The sequence below is a fragment of the Gorilla gorilla genome, chromosome 12 (genome assembly GCF_029281585.2).
Source record: "Gorilla gorilla gorilla isolate KB3781 chromosome 12, NHGRI_mGorGor1-v2.1_pri, whole genome shotgun sequence".
NCBI classification, from domain to species: Eukaryota; Metazoa; Chordata; class Mammalia; order Primates; family Hominidae; genus Gorilla; species Gorilla gorilla.
The window spans coordinates 46426374-46451977 of NC_073236.2; the positions used below are offsets into that span (position 1 = coordinate 46426374).

Genomic DNA, 25604 nt, shown 5'->3' on the forward strand with positions numbered 1-25604 from the left:
AGAAGTCCCTTATAGGTCTTTCGACTCTCAGGTCTATTTAGACGCAATTGGAGTCCTACGAGGAATACCAGATCAATTTAAAGCTTGAAACCAAATAGCTGCAGGATTTGAGTCAATATTTTGGTAGGTGACAGTTAATAAAAATGTAGATTAGATAAACTACATCTATTACAACCAACAGCAATGAGATTTTCATGAGTTAAAAGAAAAACTCATGTCAGCCCCAGCCCCGGGGCTACCTGACCTGACAAAACCCTTTACACCCTATGTGTCAGAAAGAGAAAAAATGGCAGTTAGAGTTTTAACTCAGACTGTGGGGCCCTGGCCAAGGCCAGTGGCCTATCTCTCAAAACAACTATACAGGGTTTCCAAAGGCTGGCCCCCAGGTCTAAGGGCCTTAGCAGAAATGGCCCTGTTAGCACAAGAAGCAGATAAACTAACCCTTAGGCAAAACCCGAATATAAAGGCCCCCATGCTGTGGTAACTTTAACGACTACCAAAGGACATCATTAGTTAACAAATGCTAGATTAACCTATGTGAAAATTCCCACATAACCACTGAAGTTCGCAACACCCTAAACCCCACCACCTTTCTCCCGGTATCAGAGAGCCCAGTTGAACATAACTGTATAGACATGTTAGACTCAGTTTATTCTAGCAGGCCCAACCTCCGAGACCATCCTTAAACATCAGTAGACTGTGAACGGTACGTGGACAGGAGCAGCTTCACCAACCGCTGCAAAGTGACTCTGAAGAAGACGACAAACCCTGCTCCAGTCACACCCGGAAGCTGACTGGTCCACGCATGGCCAAAGCATGAGAAAACTCATCGCAGGACTCATTTTCCTTAAAATTTAGACTTTTACAGTAAGGACTTCAACTGACCTTCCTCAGACTGAGGACTGTTCCCAGTGTATACATCAAGTCACTGAGGTACGACAAAAAGTTGCTACGGTCCTATTATTTTGTGGTTATTATAAGTGTACTGGAACTCTAAAAAGAACTTGTTTGTATAATGTTATTCTATACAAGGTATGTAGCCCACGAAATGACCAACCTGATGTGTGTTATGACCCATCTGAGCCTCCCATGACCACAATTTTTAAAATAAGATTAAGGACTGAGGACTGGTGGGGGCTCATAAGCGATATGAGTAAAGTGTTAGCTAAAACAGAAGAAAAAGGGGTGCCCAAACAAGTCACCTTAAAAGTTAATGTCTGCGCTGTCATTAATAGTAATAAGTTAGGAATAAGGTGTGGTTGTCTTAATTAGAAAAGAGGCTATATGGCAGAAAATAAGTACATCTGTCATAAATTAGGACTGTGTGGAAATAAATATAAATACTGGTCTTGTGTCATTTAGGCCACTTAGAAAAAAAAATGAAAAAGATCCAGTCCACCTTCAGAAAGGAAAAAATGGCCCTTCCTGTACTAAGGGACAATGTAACCCCTTAGAGCTAGTAATAACCAATCCCCTTGATCCTTGCAGGAAAAAAGAGGAGAGTGTGACCTTAAGAATCGACGGGGCCGGACTGGATCCTCAAGTAAACATCTTAGTTCGAGGAGAAGTTTATAAATGCTCTCCTAAGCCAGTGTTTTAAACTTTCTATGACGAACTAAATGTGCCAGTACCAGAAATTCCAGGAAAAACAAGAAATTTGTTTTTGCAATTAGCTTAGCATGTAGCCCAGTCTCTCAATGTCACTTCATGTTATGTATGTGGAGAAACTGTAATAGGAGATCAATGGCCACAGGAAGCCCAAGAATTAGTACCTACAGACCAAGTTCCTGATGAATTCCCAGCTCAAAAGAATCACCCTGATAATTTCTAGGTCCTAAAAGCCTCAATTATTGGACAATATTGCATAGCTAGAGAAGGAAGAGAATTCACTCACCCCGTAGGATGACTTAGTTGTCTGAGACACAAAGTGTATAATGGTACCACAAAAACAGTCACTTGGTGGAGTTCAAATCACACAGAGAGAAATCCATTTAGTAAGTTCCCAAAGTTGCAAACCGTGTGGACACACCCGGAGTCCCACCGGGACTGGACAGCCCCCACTGGATTGTACTGGATATGTAGGCATAGAGCTTACGCCAAATTACCCGACCAGCAGGCAGGTAGTTGTGTTACTGGCACTATTAAACCATCTTTCTTCCTACTGCCCATAAAAACAGGCGAAATCCTAGGCTACCCTGTCTATGCTTCCCACGAAAATAGAAGCATAGCTATAAGAAATTGAAAACATGATTAAATGGCCCCCTAAGAGAATCATGCAATATTATAGGCCTGCTACTTAGGCAGAAGACGGCTCGTGAGGATACCAGACCCCCATTTGCATGATCAACTGAATCATACGGTTACAAGCTGTCTTAAAAATAATCACTAATAAAACTGGCAGAGCCTTGACTCTTCTGGCCCAGCAATAAACTCAGATGAGAAATGCTATCTATCAAAACAGATTAGCTCTCGACTACTTGCTAGCAGCTGAAGGTGAGGTCTGTAGGAAATTTAACCATACTAATTGCTGCCTATACATAGATAATCAAGGGCAAGTAGTTGAAGACATAGTTACAGATATAACAAAACTGACACATGTGCCCGTACAAGTGTGGCATGGATTTGATCCTGAGGCCATGTTTAGAAAATGGTTCCCAGCGCTAGGAGGATTTAAAACTCTTATAATAAAAGTTATAATAGTAATAGGAACCTGCTTACTGCTCCCTTGTTTGCTACCTGTACTTCTTTAAATGATAAAAAGTTTCATCGCTACCTTAGTTCACCAAAATGCTTCAGCAGAAGTGTACTATATGAATGAATCACTATCGATCTGTCTTGCAGGAAGACATAGATAATAAAATGAAAGTGAAAACTCCTACTATTGAGTGAGAGTCTCAAAGGGGAGGAGTAAGGCAGGAGACCAACCCTCATATTGTCTTATGCCCAATTTCTGCCTCTAAAGAAAGAAAAAGTAAAAACTAAAAGGCAGAAATGAAATCCACAAGCAGACAGCCCGGCGCCACACCCTAGGCCTGGTAGTTAAAGATCGACCTCTGACCTAATCGGTTATGTTATCTATAGATTACAGACACTGTATAGAAAAGCACTGTGAAAATCCCCATCCTGTTTTGTTCTGGTCTAATTACTGGTGCATGCAGCCTCCACTCACGTACCCCCTGCTTGCTCAATCGATCACGACCCTCTCACGCACACCCCCTTAGAGTTGTGAGCCCTTAAAAAGGACAGGAATTGCTCACTCGGGGTGCTTGGCCCTTGAGACAGGAGTCTTGCTGATGCCCCCGGACAGATAAACCCCTTCCTTCAACTCGGTGTCTGAGGAGTTTTGTCTGCGGCTCATCCTGCTACAGGCTCATTACAAGTTCCGCCTCCTGGATTCACGCCATTCTCCTGCCTCAGCCTCCCAAGTAGCTGGGACTACAGGCGCACACCATCATGCCCAGCATTTTTTTTTTTTTTTTTTTTTTTTTTTTAGTAGAGACGGGGTTTCACCGTGTTAGCCAGGACGGTCTCAATCTCCTGACCTCGTGATCTGTCTGCCTTGGCCTCCCAAAGTGCTGGAATTATAGGCCTGAGCCACCGCGCGGCCGTTTTCAATTTTTAAAAACTTTTTTATTACAGAAATGTTCACATTTACACTAAAGTAGACAAGCTAATATAAAGAATGTAATGTATTTATGAGGTAGTTTCAAGTCATCAACCCACATTCCCCACCCCTACATTTTAAAGTAAATTTCAGTGATATCATTTAGTGTACAGATAGTTGCCTAGGGATCTTTAAAATTTGTTCTTTCTTTTTTTTTTTTTTTGAATCGGGGTCTCACTCTGTCACCCACGCTGCAGTGCAGTGGTGCAATTATAGCTGGCTGGAACTACAGGTGCACGCCACCATGCCCAGGTAATGTTTAAATTTTTTTTTTTGTAGAGACAAGGTGGGGGGGTCTCCCTTTTCTTCCCAGGCTGGTCTTTGACTCCTAACCTCAAGGGATCCTCCTGCTTCGACCTCCAAAAGTGCTGGGATTACAGGTGTGAGCCACCATGCCCAAATTTGTACATTCTTTTGGTGTACATATAAGAATACATTTGTAAGATAAATTCCAAAATATGAATATCTTGGGTCAAAGAAGAGCTGAATTTTACATTGATAGCTATTGCCCACTTGTTCTTCACAAAGCGTGTATGGATTTATACTCCTATCAACAATAAATTAGCCAGGCATGCTGACGTGCACTCATAAATCCTGCTATTCAAAAGGATAGTTGAAGTCCAAGAGTTCAAGACCAGTGTGGGTAACATAGAGAGGCCTCCTCTAGGGGAGGAAAAAAGGGTTTCCCTATATCCTCATCAAAACAATATATAGTCAAACTTTTCATCTTTGCATTTGTGAAAAATCGTATTTTATTTTTGTTTTATGATACTTTAAGAAATCATTTGTATTTTTCTGTAGAAACCTGTTTTTCTCTGAGTTGAACATTTTTGTACTGATTTTTTTAATAATTAGAACTTTTTTAATAATTTAGAACTTTTTGTCATAGATTTTACAAATATTTTTCTTGGTTGGGGTTTGTTATATTTATTTGCTATGCAGAAAATTTAGATTTCTATGTAGTTACATTTATCAATTTTTATTTATTTATTTAGAGACAGAGTCTCGCTCTCTCGCCCAGGCTGGAGTGCAATGGCGCGATCTCGGCTCACTGCAACCTCTGTCTCCCAGGTTCAAGTAATTCTCCTGCCTCAGCCTCCCAAGTAGCTGGGATTACAGGAACCCCGCCACCACAACCGGTGAAATTTTTGTATTTTTAGTAGAGACGGGGTTTCACCATGTTGGTCAGGCTGGTCTGAAACTCCTGACCTCAGGTGATCCACTCACCTCAGCCTCTCAAAGTGCTGGGATTACACGCGTGAGTCACCGTGCCCGGCCTACATTTATCAATTTTTAATTTTATGGTTTATATGCTCTTTGAAAAGTCTCTCACCACTCCAACCTTACTTTTGTTTTTTTCCCTTGTTTTCTTCTGGTATTTTCATAACCTCTTTTTTTTTTTTTTTTTTTTTTTTTGAACATTTAACTATTTGCTTTGTTTGGAATTTACTTTCATGTGAGGACATCAAATAGATCCAGTGTTTTCCTCCCACATGCCTCGACTGGCAGGAGACCAAAGTTTTCATTCTATTACTAGAGAGTAGGTATAGTTACAGAATCAGGTATCCTGAGAGAGATCATTTATGCCCAGGATGAATAACCTGTCTTATCTATTAGATCCTTTGGAGATTTCACTTTTTTTTTTTTTTTTTTTTTGGGACGGAGCCTGTTACCTAGGCTGGAGTGCAGTGGCGCGATCTCCCAGCTCACCACAACCTCTGCCTCCGAAGTTGAAGCAATTCTCCTGCCTCAGCCTCCCGAGTAGCTGGGATTACAGGCATGTGCCACCACCACGCCCGGCTAATTTTGTATTTTTAGTAGAGACGGGGTTTCTCCATGTTGGTCAGGCTGGTCTCGAACTCCTGACCTAAGGTGATCCGCCTGCCTCAGCCTCCCAAAGTGCTGGGATTACAGGCGTGAGCCACTGCGGTGGCCCCGAAATTTTAGGTTTTGATAGACGGAATGGGTGAAGAAAATGAGAGCTAGCAAGGAAGAACAGGATGCAGAGGCAAGACTGGAAACTCTCCAAGAAAGGTTAACTTTTCTTAACTCACAAGTTAAACAAAGCCTGCAGGCTCCATGCGGAGCTCAGGCACCCAGCGGTGACCTATCCAGACCAGGTCCTCCCCGAAGCCCGGCCTGCCCGACAGAGCCTTACCACAGAGCCCCCTCAGGCGTCGTCGCCAGGACGGGGCGGAACCCTGTGTAGCTCCCATCCCCGGGACGAAGGCCGCTGCCAGGGCCGCGCAGCCACGCGAGTGGAATCAGAGGAGCCTCGAGGCAAGGAGAGCCGGGCCCCGCTCCCTGCGCCGGTCACCGCCATCCTTGTTGTAGGGAACTCGGCCCCCGAGCCGCCGCCGCACTCCGTGGGCTCCCAATGAGCCCCTACCCCCGCCACCCGCTGCGTTTGCGCCAGCCTCCCAGACTAGCCTGGGGTGCTGAGATGGGGGCGGGCCCGAGCCACGGGTTGGGGCGGGGTCTGACTCGCGCCCCGCCCCGCAACGCCCCGCCCCCCCGCGCCTACCTCTCCAGTCCGCGCCCTTCGGCGCCCGCCCCGCCAGTCCCCGCCCCTCCTTGCCCAGCCGCTCCCGCCCCTCCCCCGCCTTCCCGCCCGGCCCGCCCCGCCTTCCCCCGCCTCCTGCGCCCCCGCGCGGCCCGCCCCTGGCCTTCCTCCCCTTCCTGCTCCGGGCCCGCCAGTAGCCGGCCGCGGCGGCGAGGGACTAGGACGCGGCTGGAGCGGCGCCGGGAGACGAGGGGCTGAGAGACGGAGGAGGCCGAAAGCGGAGAGATGCTGGGCGTGGCGGCCGGGATGACCCACAGGTACGGGCCGCGCCGCGCGGCGCCCGCCACGTCCGCCCTGCAGCTCCCGGCGGGCCTTCGGGCCGGGCCGGGCCTGGCGCGGGCGGGCGGCCGGGCTTTCCCCGCGGCCTCCCCCGGGCGGCCCGGAGCCCCGACCCCCAGCGCTCGGGTGGCGCCGTGGCTGCGTGCGGTCCCGCAGAGGAGACGGCTGCTGTTCACTCCCGGGTGCCCGCGGTGGCACAGGCGCTGACGCCGCCCCGCTGCTCCGAGAGTTCCATAAGACAAATCAGTATTTGCCGAGCTAATTAATCATTTATCTTCTAGCAGTAGGGATCAGCGGGTCGCAGACGTCTTGGTCTCAGGACCCCTCTTGGGACTAGAGGACCTGGAATGGTGGCTATCTCCATAGACTGTACTAGAAAGGAAAACCGAGACACTGAAGTTACTATTAACTCATTGAATAAATCCGTGGTATGTTAACGTACATACCACATTTTTATGCAACATAGGGTTTTGCTAAAACAAAAGAGTTCGTGGGACGACTGGCGTCCTTTACAGTTTGCGAATCTCTTGAGTTGTCTGACTTAGTAGAGACAACTACGTTCTCCCATCTGCTTTGCAGTTCAGTCTGTTGCGGTATGTTTTCATATGAAGAAAATCTGATCTTACACAGATGTGTAGTTGGAAAAGTGAGTACTGTCTTAATAGCTGTTTCAGATAATTATGGGTATTCTTTATTACTACACCAAAACTACGTAAGTGGAAGTTTCTCAAAGGCTGGTTTGGACGTGGAATCTGAAGCTACTGTCAGCGGACTTTTCACACAGTTTCGTTAAAATTCCTTGGTCTGTCTTGCAGTTTGAATGCAGCTGAAGCTCCTGTCAATGGCCTTTGCACACAGTTACGTTAAAATTCCTTGGTCTGTCTTGCAGTTTGAATGCAGCTGTTACCTATTGTAACACCATATATTTGTCGTTTGGAAGATATTGGCTCACTGAGTTTGGCAGATCCCAAGCTGACGCATTTCATTAATAGCGCCGAATAACATTCGTTACCATCGCTATGGATTTCATTAGGAAAGTCTTTATGTTAAAAGCCGTCAGATACAAGGTGGTGTTTACAAGTTTTCCAAAATTCTAATTTTCGGTTGAAAGCTTGCTTTTTATCAGTGGGAGCAAAATATTGTCAATTGTTTTCCTCAAAGTGACAGACTCACTTTGTTCAGTTTCAAGGAAATGTCCGGCAATACAGGTTTAAATAACCCTAGTTTGTCAGTTGTTCTTTCCCGTAAAAATGGTATTTCATGACACAAGCAAGTTAAGTTAATTCAGCTCATCGCTCTATTACTGAAGTGCACACCTGCCATTTGGTCACAAGTAACAAAAAAGAGTCAAAGCTCAAGATTTGATAACAATAATTTGTACTCCTTCATCATGGACTTTATTCCTTAAAAAAAAGTATTGACTAGTAAGTTGATATAAAATTTAAAGTATTTGTGAGATATTAAGAATAACGGATATGTAGTGTAATAAAGGAGATAATAGTTTCCTTTTAAGACCTTCAGACCTCTCTGGTCCAGTGTCTCTCCGCATCCTATACCCTTCCCATCCTGAATTTACCATTAGTAATTTACTTTTTGAAGGGAGAGTAATAAGTTCATTCAAATTGTTGTGCATCCGTAACCATCATACATGTCCAGAAATCTTTATCTTACAAAACTGAAACTCTGTACCTATTAGACAATAATTCTCCATTCCCCTCTTCCCGCCAGTCCCTGGCAGCCATCATTTTAATTTCTGTCTATGACTTTGACTACTGCTGGTACCTCATATCTCATGTAAGTGGAATCATACACTATTTGTTGTGCATGTCATAGTTTGTTCCTTTTTGTTGCTCAGTAGTGCTCCATGGTATGGATGTACAGCAGTTTAACTGTTCACATGTTGAAGGACATTCAGGCTGTTAGTTTTGGGCTATTAAGAAAGCTACTACGAACAAATAGACAGGTGTTTGTTGTTGTTTTTGAGACAGTGTCTTGCTCAGTCACCCAGACTGGAGTGGAGTGCAGTAGCATGATCATGACTTAACTGCACCCTAGACCTCCCAGGCTGAAGCAATCCTTCCACCTCAGTCCCCCAAGTAGCTGGGACTACAGACACACGCCACCATGCCTGGATAATTTTTGTATTTTTTTGGTAGAGACAGGGTTTCGCCATGTTGTCCAGGCTAGTCTAGGGGTCCCAAACTCCTGGGTTCCAGCAGTCCACCCACCTCAGCCTCCCAAAGTGCTGGAATTTTAGAGCCACTGTGCTCAGCCTGTCTAAGTTTTATGTGAATGTAACTTTTCCTTTTCTGGGATAAATGTCCAAGAGTGTGCAGTTGTCAGGTTTTACAGAAATTGTATGTTTAGTTTTTTGAGAAACTGACAGTTTTTTTCCAGCATGACTGTACCATTTCACTTAAAAAGTGAAATTGACATTATTTTCCTGTGAGTACATAAAGGTAAAGAATTCAGGGACACTACCACGGCCCTCTTTAGTGCTAAGCGGCCAGCAGTTGTACTGACTGTTGTTTTTGCACTATCTGTGTATCAACACAGTGCACAATGCTACAGTGACTTCTTAGGAATATCTTAGTATGATGAAAATAGTTTTGATCTCTCGGATCCCTTAAAACGGTCTTGGAGACCCTCAGGAGTTCAAGGCCATACTTTAAGAACCACTGTTAAAAGACATAATCCTAAATGATGAAGGATATGCAGGTATTGGGGATTTTAAAAAGGAACAAATACAACGTTTCTCTTAAAATTGCTCTTGAATGCTTGTGGTAGTGTGTGCCTTGTAGTTTTGGCTAGTTTTAGTAGGATGTAATAACTAAGACTTGGACCACCATGGAAGAAGCAACTTTCTGCCTTTCAGGATTTTCCCTGATAAGAAAATGGCCAGTGCCATTATGAAGAGGGAAAATGCCATGGGCCTAAGTATATTCACACTTTTCAGTGCTCTGTGCCTGTTTGTATGGTGAGAAAATTGAACTGTTGATTTTTAAGAAAGCTAAGGAAAGTTTGGTGGTACAAAAGATCATTTCAGTTCTGGTGGTTCCGTTTTTTGCAGGCTTAGAGAAAACTGTCCATCAGGATTGTGCTGTCTTGATTTTATTTGATCATTCCCACCCTTTTCCCTTTGCTGTAGCCCCTTGACCTGTCTCCTGGGCAGTTCTTTCCTTTGCTAAATGTGAGTACAACAAGTAGGCTTTCCTTTCCTCCTAGAGAGGGCGACCTTGGAGCCCCTCCACTGGGTCAGAGAAACTTCCATAGCTGCAGCAGATCAGTAACAGGAGAGCCGAGCTTTACTCTTAAAGCCTCTATTTTCAATAATGTTGTGTTTGCTCTTTGGATAATCATTTAAATAAATAAACCTCAGTATAGGTCATGTTCTTACCTAGGTTTGCACTTAAATAGAAGGAAAAACATCTCAAACCATTTTGTTAGTTTTATAGTTCTCGTAACTACACTTTAAGCTGTGGTTTTCCACCCACAGGGATGTCGTCTACATTATATGCTGGACTGTTGCCACATTGTCTTCCAAAAACTTTAATTTTAAGACACTTGAGAAGCAGGAGCTGCACTACCTGTTGCCATATACTGTGCATTCTTCAGCAACAGAGGTTTTCTTTTCCCTCTTTCTGATATAATCTCATCTCTTTTATTTGATCATATCACACATTTCCACCCTGGAGCTTACTGCAGGAATGAGTAAGGGAGTCATTTTCCTGCATCTTTTTTCACGTTGGAGCGCGTTTTGGAGCTTGATGAGTCTTCAGTGACATTTAACAGTGGGGCGGGACAGCTGCAGATAAAGCAAGTGCTGAAGAGTGCATTCTGTGAGAGGTAGGAAGAAAGGTGAAGGCAGTAGTTCAGCTGCTGGGAGTATGTGCTTGGCAGTGGGAGGCATGGGACTCAGCATCAGCACACCAGGAATCCAGGGCTTTCAGGGTGTCTGAGTAGCAGGCAAGGTAAAGCAAGATAACAGACAACATGCATTTACAAATAATGTTTACACATACTTTCCCTTTCTACTAAAATGGAATCATAGTCATACTATTCTGCAATTGCTTTTTTTAGTATTAAAAAAGTTACGGGAAAACATGCAAAACAAAATTTACTATTTTAACCATTTTTAAGTGTACAGTTCTGTGGCATTATGTACATTGACGTTGCTGTGCAACCATCACTACCCTTCCTTCCAAGAACTTTTTCATCTTCCCAAACTGAAACTCTGTGACCAGTAAATACCAACTCCCCATTTCTTGCAGTTGCTTTTTTACTTCAACAAGCTGTCTTAGAGTGGTGTATCTGGGTTTACCTTATGTTTTTTAACCTTAGTTTTAATGGCTGCATAGTATTTCACAGTGTACATGTGATATGATTTGTACATCCAGTCCTTGACTAGTGGTTATTTGGGTTCTATTTTTTAATTATCACAAACACTTTGAACATCTCTGCCAGAGTGTTTTTTGTTTTGTTTTGTTTTTGAGACAAGGTCTCACTCTGTCACCCAGGCTAGAGTAAAGTGGTGCAATCATGGCTCACTGCAGCCTCAGCCTCCTGGGGTCAGGTGATCCTTTCACCTTAGACTTCCGAGTAGCTGGGACAACAGGTACATGCCACTATGCCCGGCTAATATTTTGTATTTTTTGTAGTGACAGGGTTTCCCCATCTTGCCCAGCCTAGTGTTGAATTCCTGGCCTCAAGCGATCCGCCCTCCTCGGCCTCTCAAAGTTCTGGGATTACAGGCGTGAGCCACTGCACCCAGCTACCAGAGTTTTCATAGCTTTCTGAATGTAGAGTTAGTATGTGCATGAGTGTTTGGGTCCATGTTCTAGTCCTAGTTCTGTCCCTTCATGGCTCTTTGACTTTGGCCCTGTCAGCATCTTTAAGCCTCAGATTCTTAATTTATAAAATAATCCCACCTATCTCAGAGGTTGTTGTGATAACTAAATATGAAGGCAAATGCAAATATTTCTGAAAGGATACCGATGAAATTTTTAGTGATTGTTGCTTCTGGAGAGGGAGTCTAGGCACCTGAGAATCCAGGATGAGAGGGACATTTTTTGTTGTATAGCTTTTTGTACTGTTTTGATTTTTAAAATCATGTGTGTGTTTTCATTTTTAAACCATTTAACACTATGCCAGGAACATAGTAGATGCTCAGTGAAGTCATCGTTTCCCATCATCCTGGTTCTTTTCCCCCGGACTTATACTGCTGCTAATGGCACCTAACATGGTTGCTTTTGTTTCTTCCTGTCCTTCCCTCCCTATAGCCACCTTCTTGCTGAGTTCTTACCTTCGAATTTTCTCTTGAATCCATCGTTTTCTTTTTTCACTCCTTTGTTACTGATTTCCTTTTCACCCTGGTTCTGAAAATCTTTCAAATCAACATAAGATGATAGTATTAAGGCTGGGAAAGACTTGAGAGAATGCAGAGCCAGTGCCCTGTGGACTGTAAACTTATTCCAACTGGCTGGAAAAAAAAAAATCTATGCACATACTAAGTGTTTGAAGTGGAACAAATAATGTTTTGTGAATGTTTCTAATTTTCATTTAAATGGTGATAAAGTACAGATTCCTTTTTTTTTTTTTTTTTTTTTTGAGACGGAGTCTTGCTCTGTTGCCCAGGCTGGAGTGCAGTGGCATGATCTCGGCTCACTGCAAGCTCCGCCTCCCGGGTTCACGTCATTCTCCTGCCTCAGCTTCCCAAGTAGCTAGGACTACAGGCGCCTGCCACAACACCTGGCTAATTTTTTGTATTTTTAGTAAAGACGGAGTTTCACCGTGTTAGCCAGGATGGTCTCGACCTCCTGACCTTGTGATCTGCCCGCCTCGGCCTCCCAAAGTGCTGGGATTACAGACTTGAGCCACCGCGCCTGGCTGATAAAGTACAGATTCTTTTAAAGGGTTTGTGGAATTCGTGGTAGTATTTATATAGTGCATGCTTTATCTGTTAACGTGCTAAAAAGACAATCATGGTGATATGAAGATCTAAGAAAATTTATTTAACATTTAAAAAGTGGGTTTATATGTGAAAAAGTTGGAACCTACTGAACTCATGCACTTTAGTGGGTCCCCTGCATTAACCCTTTATTTAAATACACTGCTTCTTTATTTTACAGGACAGGATTTGCCTAGAAGGTAAAATAGTTTATTCAAGGCCGAAAGTCAGTTAACAGCAGGGTTAGGAATACAGCCCAAGATGTAGTTGTATTGTGGGGTCTCCTCTGCTATATTACGTTGGTTTGCTCTGTTACTTTATTCACATTGCATTGTTACAGTTTGTTGTATGTATATATTTTATCTTTTTGTCTACAGTATATAGTAAATACCTTGAGGACCAAGACCTATAGCTGAGCCCATTAACATAGTACATTTGGAAATGTCTGAATGAATTATGGATATTGGCCCAGAATTGTTCTATTACAGGTGTCCTGGATGTCAGTCTCTTTCAAGTGATTCCTTTTGAAGAACACTTCAAAAGTGTTGTTGAAGACCTGGTATTCCTAGCCACATGTGCTGGTGCTTGCAACTTTTTCCTCCCCAGAGAGATCCCTTCCTATTGACGGGCTTCCTTACCAATGCATCAGCTGAGTGACAAATGTTACCAACTACTTAAACAGATATGTTTATTTCTCATTGGTAAATGTAGTTGTTGTTTTGTTTTTGTTTGCTTACTTTTAAAGCTGGGCACATTGCTGTCCATTTTAAAATTTGCCTTGTTAATACAGTGAGGAAGGGAGGGAGAATGGACATTGGGTAGGCAGTTGCAGCTTTTGCCACAGCTAGCTGTTTCTCCTTCTCAGTGCAGTAGATTCAACAGGATTTGTTTTTCTGTGCAGGTACAGTGCAGGTGCACCTGACTGATCTGTCATCCATGTTGGTTTCAGATTTTTCTAAAGAACTACTTTGGTCACATGTTTTCAAAATATTGAGAAGCTGCTTATTGCCTGTCAAGTAGGTCCAAACTCCAGCGGCCTGGAATTTAAGGCTGTTTGTGATCTGGCCCAGCCCATCTTCATAGCCTTGTCACACACTGTTTCGTTAGCCTTTGTCTCTCTAACCCACTGCCTTTTTCTGAAAATGATGATTTCCTGCCTCAGTGCTGTTCATGCCCTTCTCTGGGCCTGGAAAATCATCATCTTTTGTGTTTTCTTGGCAGCTGGGACAAAATTGCCACTTCTCTCATAAAATAACGAATTCCTGGAGCATTAATTTAGCCCCCGCTGTGTAGTAGGGAATTAGGGATTCAGAGCTTTTTCTGTTTTCCCAAAGCATTTTGAATTCTTTTTTGGTAATTACCAATTTCTGTTTTGTTTTATAGTTTTTTGTATATATGTCTAAGCTTTTCTGCCAAAGTGTAATCTCTGGAAGTAAAGGAATGTCTTAATCAAATTTGTTAAATATCCAAAGAAAAACAAGCTGGACAGTAGGCTTTATTTCTCCTTTTATTTGTTAGTGAATCGAAAAGTTCAGGGCTAGCTCTGTTTAGTGTCTTTGATGTTGTTTGAATAAATTCACAAAACTTTGAGTAAGACAGGATCATTTTCTTTGGTTTAGCTTGACTCTACAGTGTATTACAGACTGCTGGCAGAGACCCAACATCATGAAACATTTAGGAGAAGTTCAGATGATATTTAGGCATCCTTGTTTAGTTTCCTCCTAGGCCACTCTTTTGGAAACTCTCTTAGTCATAACCACCTTCTCTTAATTACCTACTTCCACACAAATACCTTAAGGATATTGTTTTATATAATCTTACCATCACAGCCACACCATGAAGTAGGATCTTTATATCTATTTTACAGATAAGGAAACCAAGCTCAAGAGGTTAAGAACTCACCAAGTCATACAATTAGTGACAGCTGGGGTTCATACTGAAGTGCCCTGTAGAGCCCTGTGTCTCCTCACTTCATGTCACTGGTCAAGAAGAGGTCACAGCTCGCTAATTGTTTTTCCAAGTCTGAAGGCTTTTTCTTGGCATGTCCAGACAACCTATCCAGTTTTACTCCCTACTACCCTTACGCTTATATCATCTTATTGCCAAGCATACTACAGTCCTTCTTTCTGAACTTGATTTTTGTTACTCTGCTAGGAGTAGCCTTTCCTTTTTTAAGGGGGTAGGAGTTCCCAAGTCTTACAACTCAAGTCCCAGCTTAAACTCCTCTGTCTTGAAGATGACTTCCTTGGCTGCTTCAGCACCTATTAGGCTTTCTTTTCTTGACCTCCCGGAGAATGCACTGGGTAAGATTCAGTTCTTTACCCAAATTTAATGTGTCTGTATTTGTGTGCAACACACAAACTTCATTATTTTTATTTGAACTCTTGGCTGTGCTTGCATATGTGAAAGTGATATTTACAAATTTTGGAACACATCTTTCAATACAGTTTGTGTCCATTATATACACTGTACTATGCTATAGGGCATGGGGTATACAGCTGTAATAGAGTGAAGGACACATTGTCTAATATTGTAGCTTTGTGTGTACAAGTCCCATAAGAGACTGTTTAAAAAAGTCTTTTAGAAATTTCACTGGGCATGGTGGCTCACACCTATAATCTCAGCACTTTAGGAGGCTGAGGTGAGAGGATCGCTTGAGCCCAGGAGTTCAAGATGAGCCTGGGCAACATAGTGGTACCTCATCTCTACAAAAAATTTTAAAATTAGCTGGGCATGGTGGCACGTGCCCGTAGTCCTGTGGCAGGCTAGGTCTCACTAATGCAGGCCTCCATAACAACTGTTTCAATACTGACTGAGTGGTTAAGTGAAATAGTAAAAGCTAAACAAGCCAGTGCCCTTATCAAAGGCTGGACTGTAACAGAAACCTACCAAGAGTTTTCCCTAGGCCTTTCCTGGGCCTTAAAGCATGACAAAATAACAAAAGAATTCTTAACAGGACCCTTTTAGGATTAAACAAATTTTATTGTGGGTCTGAAGAAACTCCCCAAACCTCTGTGATTTAGTAGGAGACAAGGGTAATCACCTCAGCACCTGGACCCATTTAGATGAAGGAAATTTACTGAGGATCCAGAAGAAGGTCTCCAGCCCTCAGACCTTAGTTATAGATTAAAAGAAGTTAATCACTTACGTCTTCAGGTGAATGCACACTTACACGTAGACATATAGCTTAGAAGGTATATAAGCTCTGGAAAACTGCAATTTTGAGTTGGTCTGGTGATAATTTCCAGGCCTTCTCCCTGTAACTGGTTGCAGAAATAAAAACTCTCTTCCTCCCCTGTTCATCTACATCTCGTTATTGGGCCACGAGAAATAGCAGCCCAACCCTCAGTTTGGTCCAGGAACAGTCCCAGCTACTCAGGAGGCTGAGGTGGGAGGATCACTTGAGCCTGGGAGGTTGAGTCTTGCCACTGCACTCCAGCCTGGGCAACACAGCAAGACTCTTTCTTTCTCTGTCTTTCTCTCCCTCTCTCTTTTCTCTCTTCTCTCTTTCCCTGTCTCTCTCTAAAAAGAGGAAGTGGTAATTTGTTACTAGTTATTATAGATTAGTTGTTACTTATTGAAGACATTAGGACCAGTCAAATATTATTGGATTCTTAGCAGGTAGAGGTGTATTGGTCATCGTAGGGTTCAACCAGAGGCCTGGCTTATTTGGAATGTTGTAGGGAAAATTCAAGAATCAGGGAGAACAGTGCTCTCAAAACATGGGCTAAAGACTTCTCATGGCATGGGGTTCATGCTAAAAATGCTGATTGCTCAGCCTCGTCCCATACTTCTTGAGGGATGTATGTCATGAAATCTATGCTTTTTAATTTTTTATTATGGAGGATTTCAAACATATACAAAAATACAGAGAATAATATGTCTCTGTGTGTTTCTGCTCAGCTTCAACAATTATTATTTTATTTATTTATTTTTGAGGCGACGTTTTTGCTCTGTTGTCCAGGCTGGAGTGCACTGGTGCTCTTGGCTCATTGCAACCTCTGCCTCTTGGGTTCAAGCGATTCTCCTGCCTCAGCCTCCCAAGTAGCTGCGATTACAGGTGCCTACCACCATGCCTGGCTAATTTTTGTATTTTTAGTAGAGACGAGTTTTCACCATGTGGGCCAGGCTGGTCTCAAACTCTTAACCTCAGGTCATCCACCCACTTTGACCTCCCAAAGTGCTAGGATTACAGGTGTGAGCCACCACACTGGGCCAGCCTCAATAATTATTGACTGATGGTAAATCTTTGACTGAAGGCCAATCTTTTTTCACTCTTCTCTCCCCTGTGTCATATCATAGAGATTTTAATATGTATCCTTAAAAGATAAGGACTCTTCAAAAAACTGTTTAAACATAACCTCAGCATCACACCTGAAAAAGATGAGTAGTAATTCCTTGATATCATCAACTACACAGTGTTTAAATTTCTGTTTATCCCAAACATCGATTTTATTTTGTGGTTTTTCTAAATTGAGATCTGAATAAGGTTCACAAATTTGATAGGTTGATAAGTCTTTTAGTCTCTTTTAACATGTAAGTACACCTTTCATCTTTTTCTTTTCTCTTGTGATTTTGTTGTTGCTGTTGTTGAAGAAATTGCATGGTTATCTTGAAGAATTTCCTGCCATCTGGATTTACCAGCTTATATCCTCAGGGTATATGGTTTAACATCCTCATATATATAGTTTTGTTGCCCAGGCAGGAGTGCAGTGGCTTCATGTCGGCTCACTGCAACCTCCGCCTCCCGGGTTCAAGCAATTCTCCTGCTTCAGCCTCCCAAGTAGCTGGGATTACAGGCATCCACCACCTCGCCTGGCTGATTTTTTGTATTTTTAGTAGAGACGCGGTTTCACCATGTTGGCCTGGCTGGTCTTGAACTCCTGACCTCGGTGATCCACCTGCCTCGCCTCGGCTTCCCAAAGTGCAGGGATTACAGGCCTGAGTCACCGTGCCGGTGCATCCTCTATTATATTAATATATTCTGTAAATTGGTAGTTGGATCTAAAAAAGCAGTTCTCAGTTCTTGGTCTTGGGACCACTTTACTCTCTTAAAAATTATTGAAGACTGCTGTGTCTTTTGGAAATAGGTAACTTGTTTGATCTTAAGGGCTCATAGCTGGAGGAGAACTTGCCTCAGGATGAATGGTGCCTTGAGTCTTACCCATATCTGATTCAGATGCACCTCTTTCATAATAAATGGGAAAATGACAGAACTATTTTACCTCACAGGCTGTACAAAAACAGGGACAGGCTGCTTTGGCCTCTGGACCCCACTATGCAGACTTTCAATCTGGATTATTATTAATGCATTGAGGGTTTCAAAGATGGAAATATTCTAATTGTTATTGAAGACATTGCAGGTCCTAGCTGCTGTACTTCTAAAAAGAGAAGCCCTCCTTAACTATTTAGTAATCTGATGATACAATCTGACAGATTACACATCACTCTTATGTTGTTAGCATGTAATCTTGTCTAGTCTCCTACTTAATAATATGTGTATTGCCTTAGCATATATCACTTTAGTATAATACTGGTTATAGAATCTGTGCTCCAAAAGTACATTGTCCGTGGTATCTAGATAGTCCTTCACTTTTGGATGCTTTAGGTTTACAGAGTACTAAATTAGGGTTGAGGTGTCACTTTCTGACTTGGACTAGTGATTGTTTTCCCTTGCTCTCGGGCTGCTGCCTTCTTTTTTTTTTTTTTTTTTTTTTTTTTAGGAGACAGAGTCTTACTCTGTCCTCGAGGCTGGAGTGTGTGCAGTGGATCGATCATAGCTCACTGTAAACCTTGAACTCCTGGGCTTCAGGGTTCCTCCTGCCTCAGCCTCCCAAAATGCTGGGATTACAGGTGTGAGCCACGGTGCCTGGGCTGTCCTCCTACTCTGTAAGTGCATATTGCTCTTGTACTATGAGCCCCTCTGGTTAGGATGGCCTCTGCACTTCTTGGAAGTCCACTGGAATGGTGATAACTTCCCACTCATATTAAGTGATCCCTGTTCATTGGCTGATTGGCATTCCATCATTAATGTTTGGGTCATTTATAGCTAAACCAGCAGAGCCTAGTGGATCATTCTCTAGCGAGCCTGTCTAATTTGAGTGATCTTTTTTTTAAAGACAATGGTATAAATAGTTTTATGTTAAATATCATACAGACTTTGAAATGTTCAATGAAAGATAGAAGGAAGATAATCTCTAAAGGGCAAAGTAAGTTGGTTATGGAGACTTCTATAAAGCACCTGTAAATCATTTGGGTGTCAATACTGTGCATGTTTTATAATGGAGAATAAAGTTTCCTTAATGATGCTTGTGTTTGAAGTATAACGTTTTGCTTTTCAGTAATGGTCTCCCTGACTATAATTGTGTCTATAACTTTAGTCTGTTGCGGAAAAAATGAAATGGCTGATAGATAAGAGTTCTGATTTCATTATGAGGTAAGAAGAAGGGTTGGAGTTCATTGGGGGAGTTGTGGTTTGAAGTTGTTTAATGTAAATTTTGAATAAAGGTTTTACCTTGCGCTTTGGATTGCAAAGGTGCAGTTAGACTTTGACTTCAACACAAAACTGTTGTGCTTCCACACTTACTGATAGTGGTGTTAAACTTTTAAGTTGCTGGGAAATAGGCCAAGTCCTGTTGTGGATTGGGTGGTGGATAGTCAGGCAGGACATCCTTAGGGATTGCCCTGCTGTACCCTTCATCACCAAGGGATGGTGTAGGGCAGAGGTGGAATTGATGAGGTTGAGGGTGTCTTTCTCTTCAAACCCTTAGAACATGATGCTTAGTGTCTCCAGCATAGGTCAGTTTGCTAACTGCTGGCTCCAAGAGGGTGGACACTCTCTTGGGTGGGGTAGTTCTCTCATAGCTGGGCCCACAACACAGATGCAGAAAGAGACAGGTAAAAATGACAGGTGCTAAGCCCATAATTAGCCAAGAGGGACTGTTGGCAGTTTGACTTATGTCTTCTATCCAGTTGAGATTTGTTCTTTGAGTGTCCTAGAAGCTAAAGCATAGGAATATAGGTTAAAATTTAGCCTGGTTCCTCAGGCTTGTGTTGAACGCCTCTTTCTGTTATTCTAATGGGAAGTTTTAGAACAAAACAATTATTCATTCTCCACTTTCAAATTTTTCCTTGATAGAGTGTGTGGAGGAAATGGTGCCCAAAATACCAGCGTTTAAGGTCATTGCCTACATTAGAATATATCGGTTCCCTTGGGTTTTACTGGATTGCTGTCAGAATACTTCTTTCTTTAGAATACAATACGGACTTTGTCATATTGAAGCATGTTTTAGGGAATATATAGTAGTCTTAATTAGAATCTGGAGATGGAGTAATTCATCCATCAAATGAGCAGCCTTTTGTTTTAGGAGTGTGGGTAGTGATATTTTTGCAATAGCCATGAAACCTTTGTAAACATGGCTAGAGACTGGTTTTCTCTTTTTAAAAATGGGTTCAAGAAAGTAGGAGCTTTGTGACTAGCCCCATGAAATCTGGAAAGCTGTGTTCGCACTTAGCCCATTTCAGGTCATTGAATGTGTTTACATGACTGAGGATAATGATGAAAAAATGTGGTTAAAGATTTTAAAATGATGGATATCTAGGACACTAGGTTACCTGGTTAATAAGATGATGAGAATTACAATGATATAACTTTGAGGTGGGTGTAAGGGTAATTTCTGAAACAATTTTAACAATGTTTGGGTTTTTTTTTTTTTTCAGTGCTGGCTAACCCACATCAGGAATTGAGAACTTTTTTGTCTTTTGGGCATTTGCCAGATCTATACAAAGCATGAAACATCTACAGATGTCTGTTTAACACAATTTCTTTATACTTTGTAATGGAATGTTTTAACCCTGAGCATGTGGTATATACTGTATGAAATGTACTTTGTTTTAGACCTGAGTTTTCCAGTATTTGTCAGGTGCTTTCCCTTTGGGAGTGGTATTCATGATGACAGAGGACATTGGTGAAGTATAGAATGTGATGCTTAATTTTAATACAGAACTGTCTATTGAGTTTGATGAAAAACAAAACAAGTTCCAGCAATTCCTCAAAATTTCAGAGGTCTGTTCCATGCTCTCCCCACCAGCCCCCCGGCAAAGGGTCATTTTGGGACCGTGAGAACAGACAAAAACCACATCTCTGATAATTTGCTCATTCATTTAGAATGCTTTCTATGACGGAAGTTACGGCGATAGGTTTTGGAATGTGGAGGGTGATGGGAACTCCAAGGATATAAGGCATGGGAACTCTAAGAATATAAGGCTTGGGAACTTTTTAGAAATGAAGTTTTGTTTTGCACTGTCATGCTTTCCAGGATAAAGCATTACTGGAGATTAGCTGAACAAATGAGATGAAAGCCAAAATATGCAGTTGGATATTTTAGATAAATTTTGATAACACGTTACTTTCTAAGAATATAGCACTTTTCTACAAAAAGCTACCTATGCTTTTTGAGATACTTAAAAATCTCATGCTCATGGGACAGTGCATTGCATATAGTAGCCATTCAGTGAATACTTGTCAAATGAATAAATAATGATGTGCAGTATATTTTATTTGGTATATATGGCTTTTTGTTTGGTTTAGTGAAGTATATTTGTGGGTAGTTGCTAATAAGTAACCTTTCAGTTGACTTGACATTAAATTAGACATGGATTATTTCAATAATAATGTACAAGTAAAGTGTTTCTTTTTTTTTTTTTTTTTTTTGAGATGCAGTGTCACTCTGTCGCCCAGGCTGGAGTGTAGCGGCATGATCTCGGCTCACTGCAACCTCTGCCTCCCGGGTTCAAGCAATTCTCCTGCCTTGCCCTCCCTGGTAGCTGGGACTACAGGCGTGTACCACCATGCCCAGCTAATTTTTGTGTTTTTGGTAGAGACAGGGTTTCCCCATGTTGGCCAGGATGGTAAGTACAGTGTTTGCTTTCTCCATTAGGAGGCAATGCAGGAACAAATTATTTGATATGGGAAGAGGCTATATTTTAGATAAATGAAGCTTCCAGATTACTGGATTAAATTTTTTAGCTGAAACATTAATTTTTTTCTTATGAATTTCCTCAACTTTCCATATTAATATATAGCTTCAATACTATTAATCAGAATTCCAAGTGGAATTCTTTTGGTAAAATGGACAGAATTATTATGAAGTTCGTTGAGAGGAATAAACAGGCAAGAATAGCAAAAAGCTAATTATTAGGAAGAAAGACAAATGGATAAAACCTGTTAGTAAAATAATTTGTCAGTATGTGTCAAGTTTAAAATGATTTGTAACTTGTAATTTGTAATTTCTACTTTTGTTAATCAAATCTAAGAACGTGTGGAGAAAACTGGGTGTGAGTAGATTTTGGTAGCATTATTTATACTACCAGAAAGTTTGAAACTATGTAGATAATAAAAGGATCACTTAAAATGCCTGATGATACCCTAGAGTTTAGTGAAATTATATATTTATCATATTTATTAAAGCTTTGTAATATTTTAATGTCATGACATATTATTCAGAAAAACAGGATGTGAAACTATAAATATGGTATGATTAGAACTTTATAATGTTTAAACATAAAATGACTAGGAAAAATACAAAGTGTTTTTTTAAAAATAAACAGCTGGCCGAGCACGGTGGCTCACCCCTGTAATCCCAGCACTTTGGGAGGTTTAGGTAGGAGGATCGTGAGGTCAGGAGATCGAGACCATCCTGGCTAACACGGTGAAACCCCATCTCTACTATAAATACAAAAAAAAAAATTAGCCGGGCGCGGTGGCAGGTGCCTGTAGTCCCAGCTACTCAGGAGGCTGAGGCAGGAGAATAGCATGAACCTGGGAGGCAGAGCTTGCAGTGAGCCAAGATCACGCCACTGCACTCCAGCCTGGGTGACAGAGCGAGACTCCATCTCAAAAAAAATAATAATAATAATAAAATAAAAAAGCCCAGGCACGGTGGCTCACGCCTATAATCCCAGCACTTTGGGAGGCCGAGGCAGGCGGATCACAAGGTCAGGAGATCGAGACCATCCTAGCTAACACGGTGAAACCCCATCTCTACTAAAAATACAAAAAATTAGTCGGGCGTGGTGGTGGGTGCCTGTAGTCCCAGTTACTCAGGAGGCTGAGGCAGGGGAATGGCGTGAACCTGGGAGGCAGAGCTTGAAGTGAACTGAGATTGTGCCACTGCACTCCAGCCTGGGCGGCAGAGAGAGACTCCATCTCAAAAAAAAAAAAAAACCCAGCTTTAGGCCAGGTGCAGTGGCTCATGCCTGTAATCCCAGCACTTTGGGAGGCCGAGGTGGGAGGATTGCTTGAGGCCAGAAGTTTGAGACTAGCCTGGGCAACATAACAAGACCTCATCTCTACAAAAAAAAAAATTGTTTCCTAATTCAGCTGGGCGTGGTGGCACACACTTGTAGTCCCAGCTAATTGGGAGGCTGAGGTGCGAGGATCACTTGAGCCCAGGAAGTTGGGTGCAGTGAGCTGTGATTGCACCACTGCACTCCAGCCTGGGCGACAGAGCAAGAGCCTACCTCAAGAAACAAAAACAAACCCACACACAGCTTGGTTGAAGTATAATTTAAATACTATAAAATTCACTTGTTGCAAGTGTATAAGGCTTTTATGTGTTTATACAGTTGCACAACCATTACAACAATGCTGTTTGAGAATATTTTCATCACTCCGAAGTTCACTCATACTATATATATATATAAATATATATTTTTATATAATAGATTTTATTTATTATATAAATATATAATGTATTATATATTTATATATAACTATTTTATATTTATATGTTTAACTATAATATAATTATATAGTTAAGTATATATAGTATATATAATATATAGTTAACGCACTCTATATACATATATATATGCACACACACACACACACGAGACCTCTGTAATTCTCACAAATCCTGGACGTTCAGATTGAAAATGATCCAAGGCATGGTTCCTCCATATATATATATATATATGTATGTATATATGTATGTATACGTATATATGTATGTATATATGTATATATACGTATATATGTATGTATATATGTATATATACTATATATGTATGTATACGTGTATATGTATATATACGTGTATATATATGTATATATGTGTACATATACACGTATATACACATATATACGTATATATACACATATATACATATATACACTGTATACATATACCAATATATATCTATATAATATATATGTATATGATATACAATATACATATATACACATATACTGTATATATACTATATAGTATATATGTATACATATGTATATATGTGTATACATGTATATATGTATATGTGTGTATATGTGTATATATGTATGTGTGTATGTGTATGTGTGTGTGTGTGTGTGTATATATATATATATATGGAGGAACCATGCCTCAGATCATTTTCAATCTGAACGTCCAGGATTTGTGAGAATTACAGAGGTCTCTAGTGTGTGTATATGTGTGTGTATGTGTGTGTATATATATGTATGTATATTGAGAGAGTTAACTATATATTATATATACTATATATACTTAACTATATAATTATAGTTAAATATATAAATATAAAATATACAGTTATGTAAATATATAATACATAATACATTAGTTATATATACTATATATAATATACATATAGTATATCTATAAAACTGTATATACTATATATAGTATGTCTATAAAACTGTATATACTATATATAGTATGTCTATAAAACTGTATATACTATATATAGTATGTCTATAAAACTGTATATACTATATATAGTATGTCTATAAAACTGTATATACTATATATAGTATGTCTATAAAACTGTATATACTATATATAGTATGTCTATAAAACTATATACTATATATAGTATGTCTATAAAACTGTATATACTATATATAGTATGTCTATAAAACTGTATATACTATATATAGTATATATATAAAACTATATATACTATATATAGTATATATATAAAACTATATATACTATATATAGTATATATATAAAACTATATATACTATATATAGTATATATATAAAACTATATATACTATATATAGTATATATATAAAACTATATATACTATATATAGTATATATATAAAACTATATATACTATATATAGTATATATATAAAACTATATATACTATATATAGTATATATAAAACTATATATACTATATATAGTATATATATAAAACTATATATACTATATATACTTAACTATAATTGTATATAGTTAAAAATATAAATATAAAATATACAGTTAAATATATTAATATATAATAGTAATACATTACAGTTACATATAATATATAAATAAAATATATAAATATATCTTATATATATTTATATATATACACTATGAGTGAACTTTTGGGTGTGTATATATATATATTTTGGGTGTGTGTGTGTGTGTGTGTGTGTGTGTGTTTTTGGAGACAGGGTGTTGCTCTGTCGGCCATACTGCACGATCACCACTCACTGCAGCCTTGACCTCCCAGGCTGAAGCAGTCCTCCCAAGTAGCTGGGACTACAGGCATGTGCCACCATGACAAGCTAATTTTTACATTTTTTTGTAGAGATAAGGTTGCACCGTGTTGCCCAGGCTAGTCTGGAACTCCTGGCCTCAAGCAATCCTTTCAGCTTGGCCTCCCAAAGTGCTGGAATTACAGACATGAGCCACTGTGCCTAGTCCAATTTAACTATAAACACCAGAAGTTTCTTCAGTACTTAGTTTCTGAGGCATAGAGATAGATTGGGGAAAATGAAGGATATTAATCTGAGAATCCTTTGTCACGGCCATATCCAATGAAAAATAAACGAAGTGTAATCAGGATGGCTCTAAAGAAGGTACCAGTGCATGAGAAATCACTGTGGACAGTGATGGGATGTTAAAGAGAAAAGCATAAAAAGAGTCATAATTCATGTAGGCCTCCTCCTTACATAAGAGAATATGCTGCCACTTTCTAGCATGGTCTTCCATGCTCTCTCCTGGACACAATTTGTAGGGTTCAAGGTTTCCTTCTCTCACTGCCCAGATGCAGCCTGGGTGCAGATAAATATCTTTTGAGGGAGAGAGTTAGTACTTGTCTGGGGCTCACTGCCGTTTGTGTGCTTTTAACTGTTGGTCCTTTTTAAAATCATTG

General features: G+C 40.6%; 1 protein-coding gene and 1 long non-coding RNA gene across 3 annotated transcripts in view; one reads left to right on the forward strand and one right to left on the reverse strand.

Annotated features, from left to right (window-relative positions):
• The window catches only part of LOC115933554 (uncharacterized), a 29606-nt gene extending 23473 nt beyond the window's left edge, over positions 1-6133 (reverse strand). The window contains exon 1 of the long non-coding RNA XR_008677057.2: positions 5823-6133. This is a non-coding gene — a long non-coding RNA (uncharacterized lncRNA). The remainder of the gene's footprint in view (positions 1-5822) is intronic.
• A 159-nt stretch (positions 6134-6292) lies between these two features.
• LIMS1 (LIM zinc finger domain containing 1) overlaps positions 6293-25604 on the forward strand; it is a 152937-nt gene continuing 133625 nt past the window's right edge. Inside the window, exon 1 of one of the 2 annotated variants that reach the window (XM_031008195.3) lies at positions 6293-6484. In XM_031008195.3, the coding sequence (XP_030864055.2) occupies positions 6453-6484 (32 nt within the window). In that variant the 5' untranslated portion in view covers positions 6293-6452. The remainder of the gene's footprint in view (positions 6485-25604) is intronic. The other variant, XM_063695684.1, reaches the window with a different exon arrangement.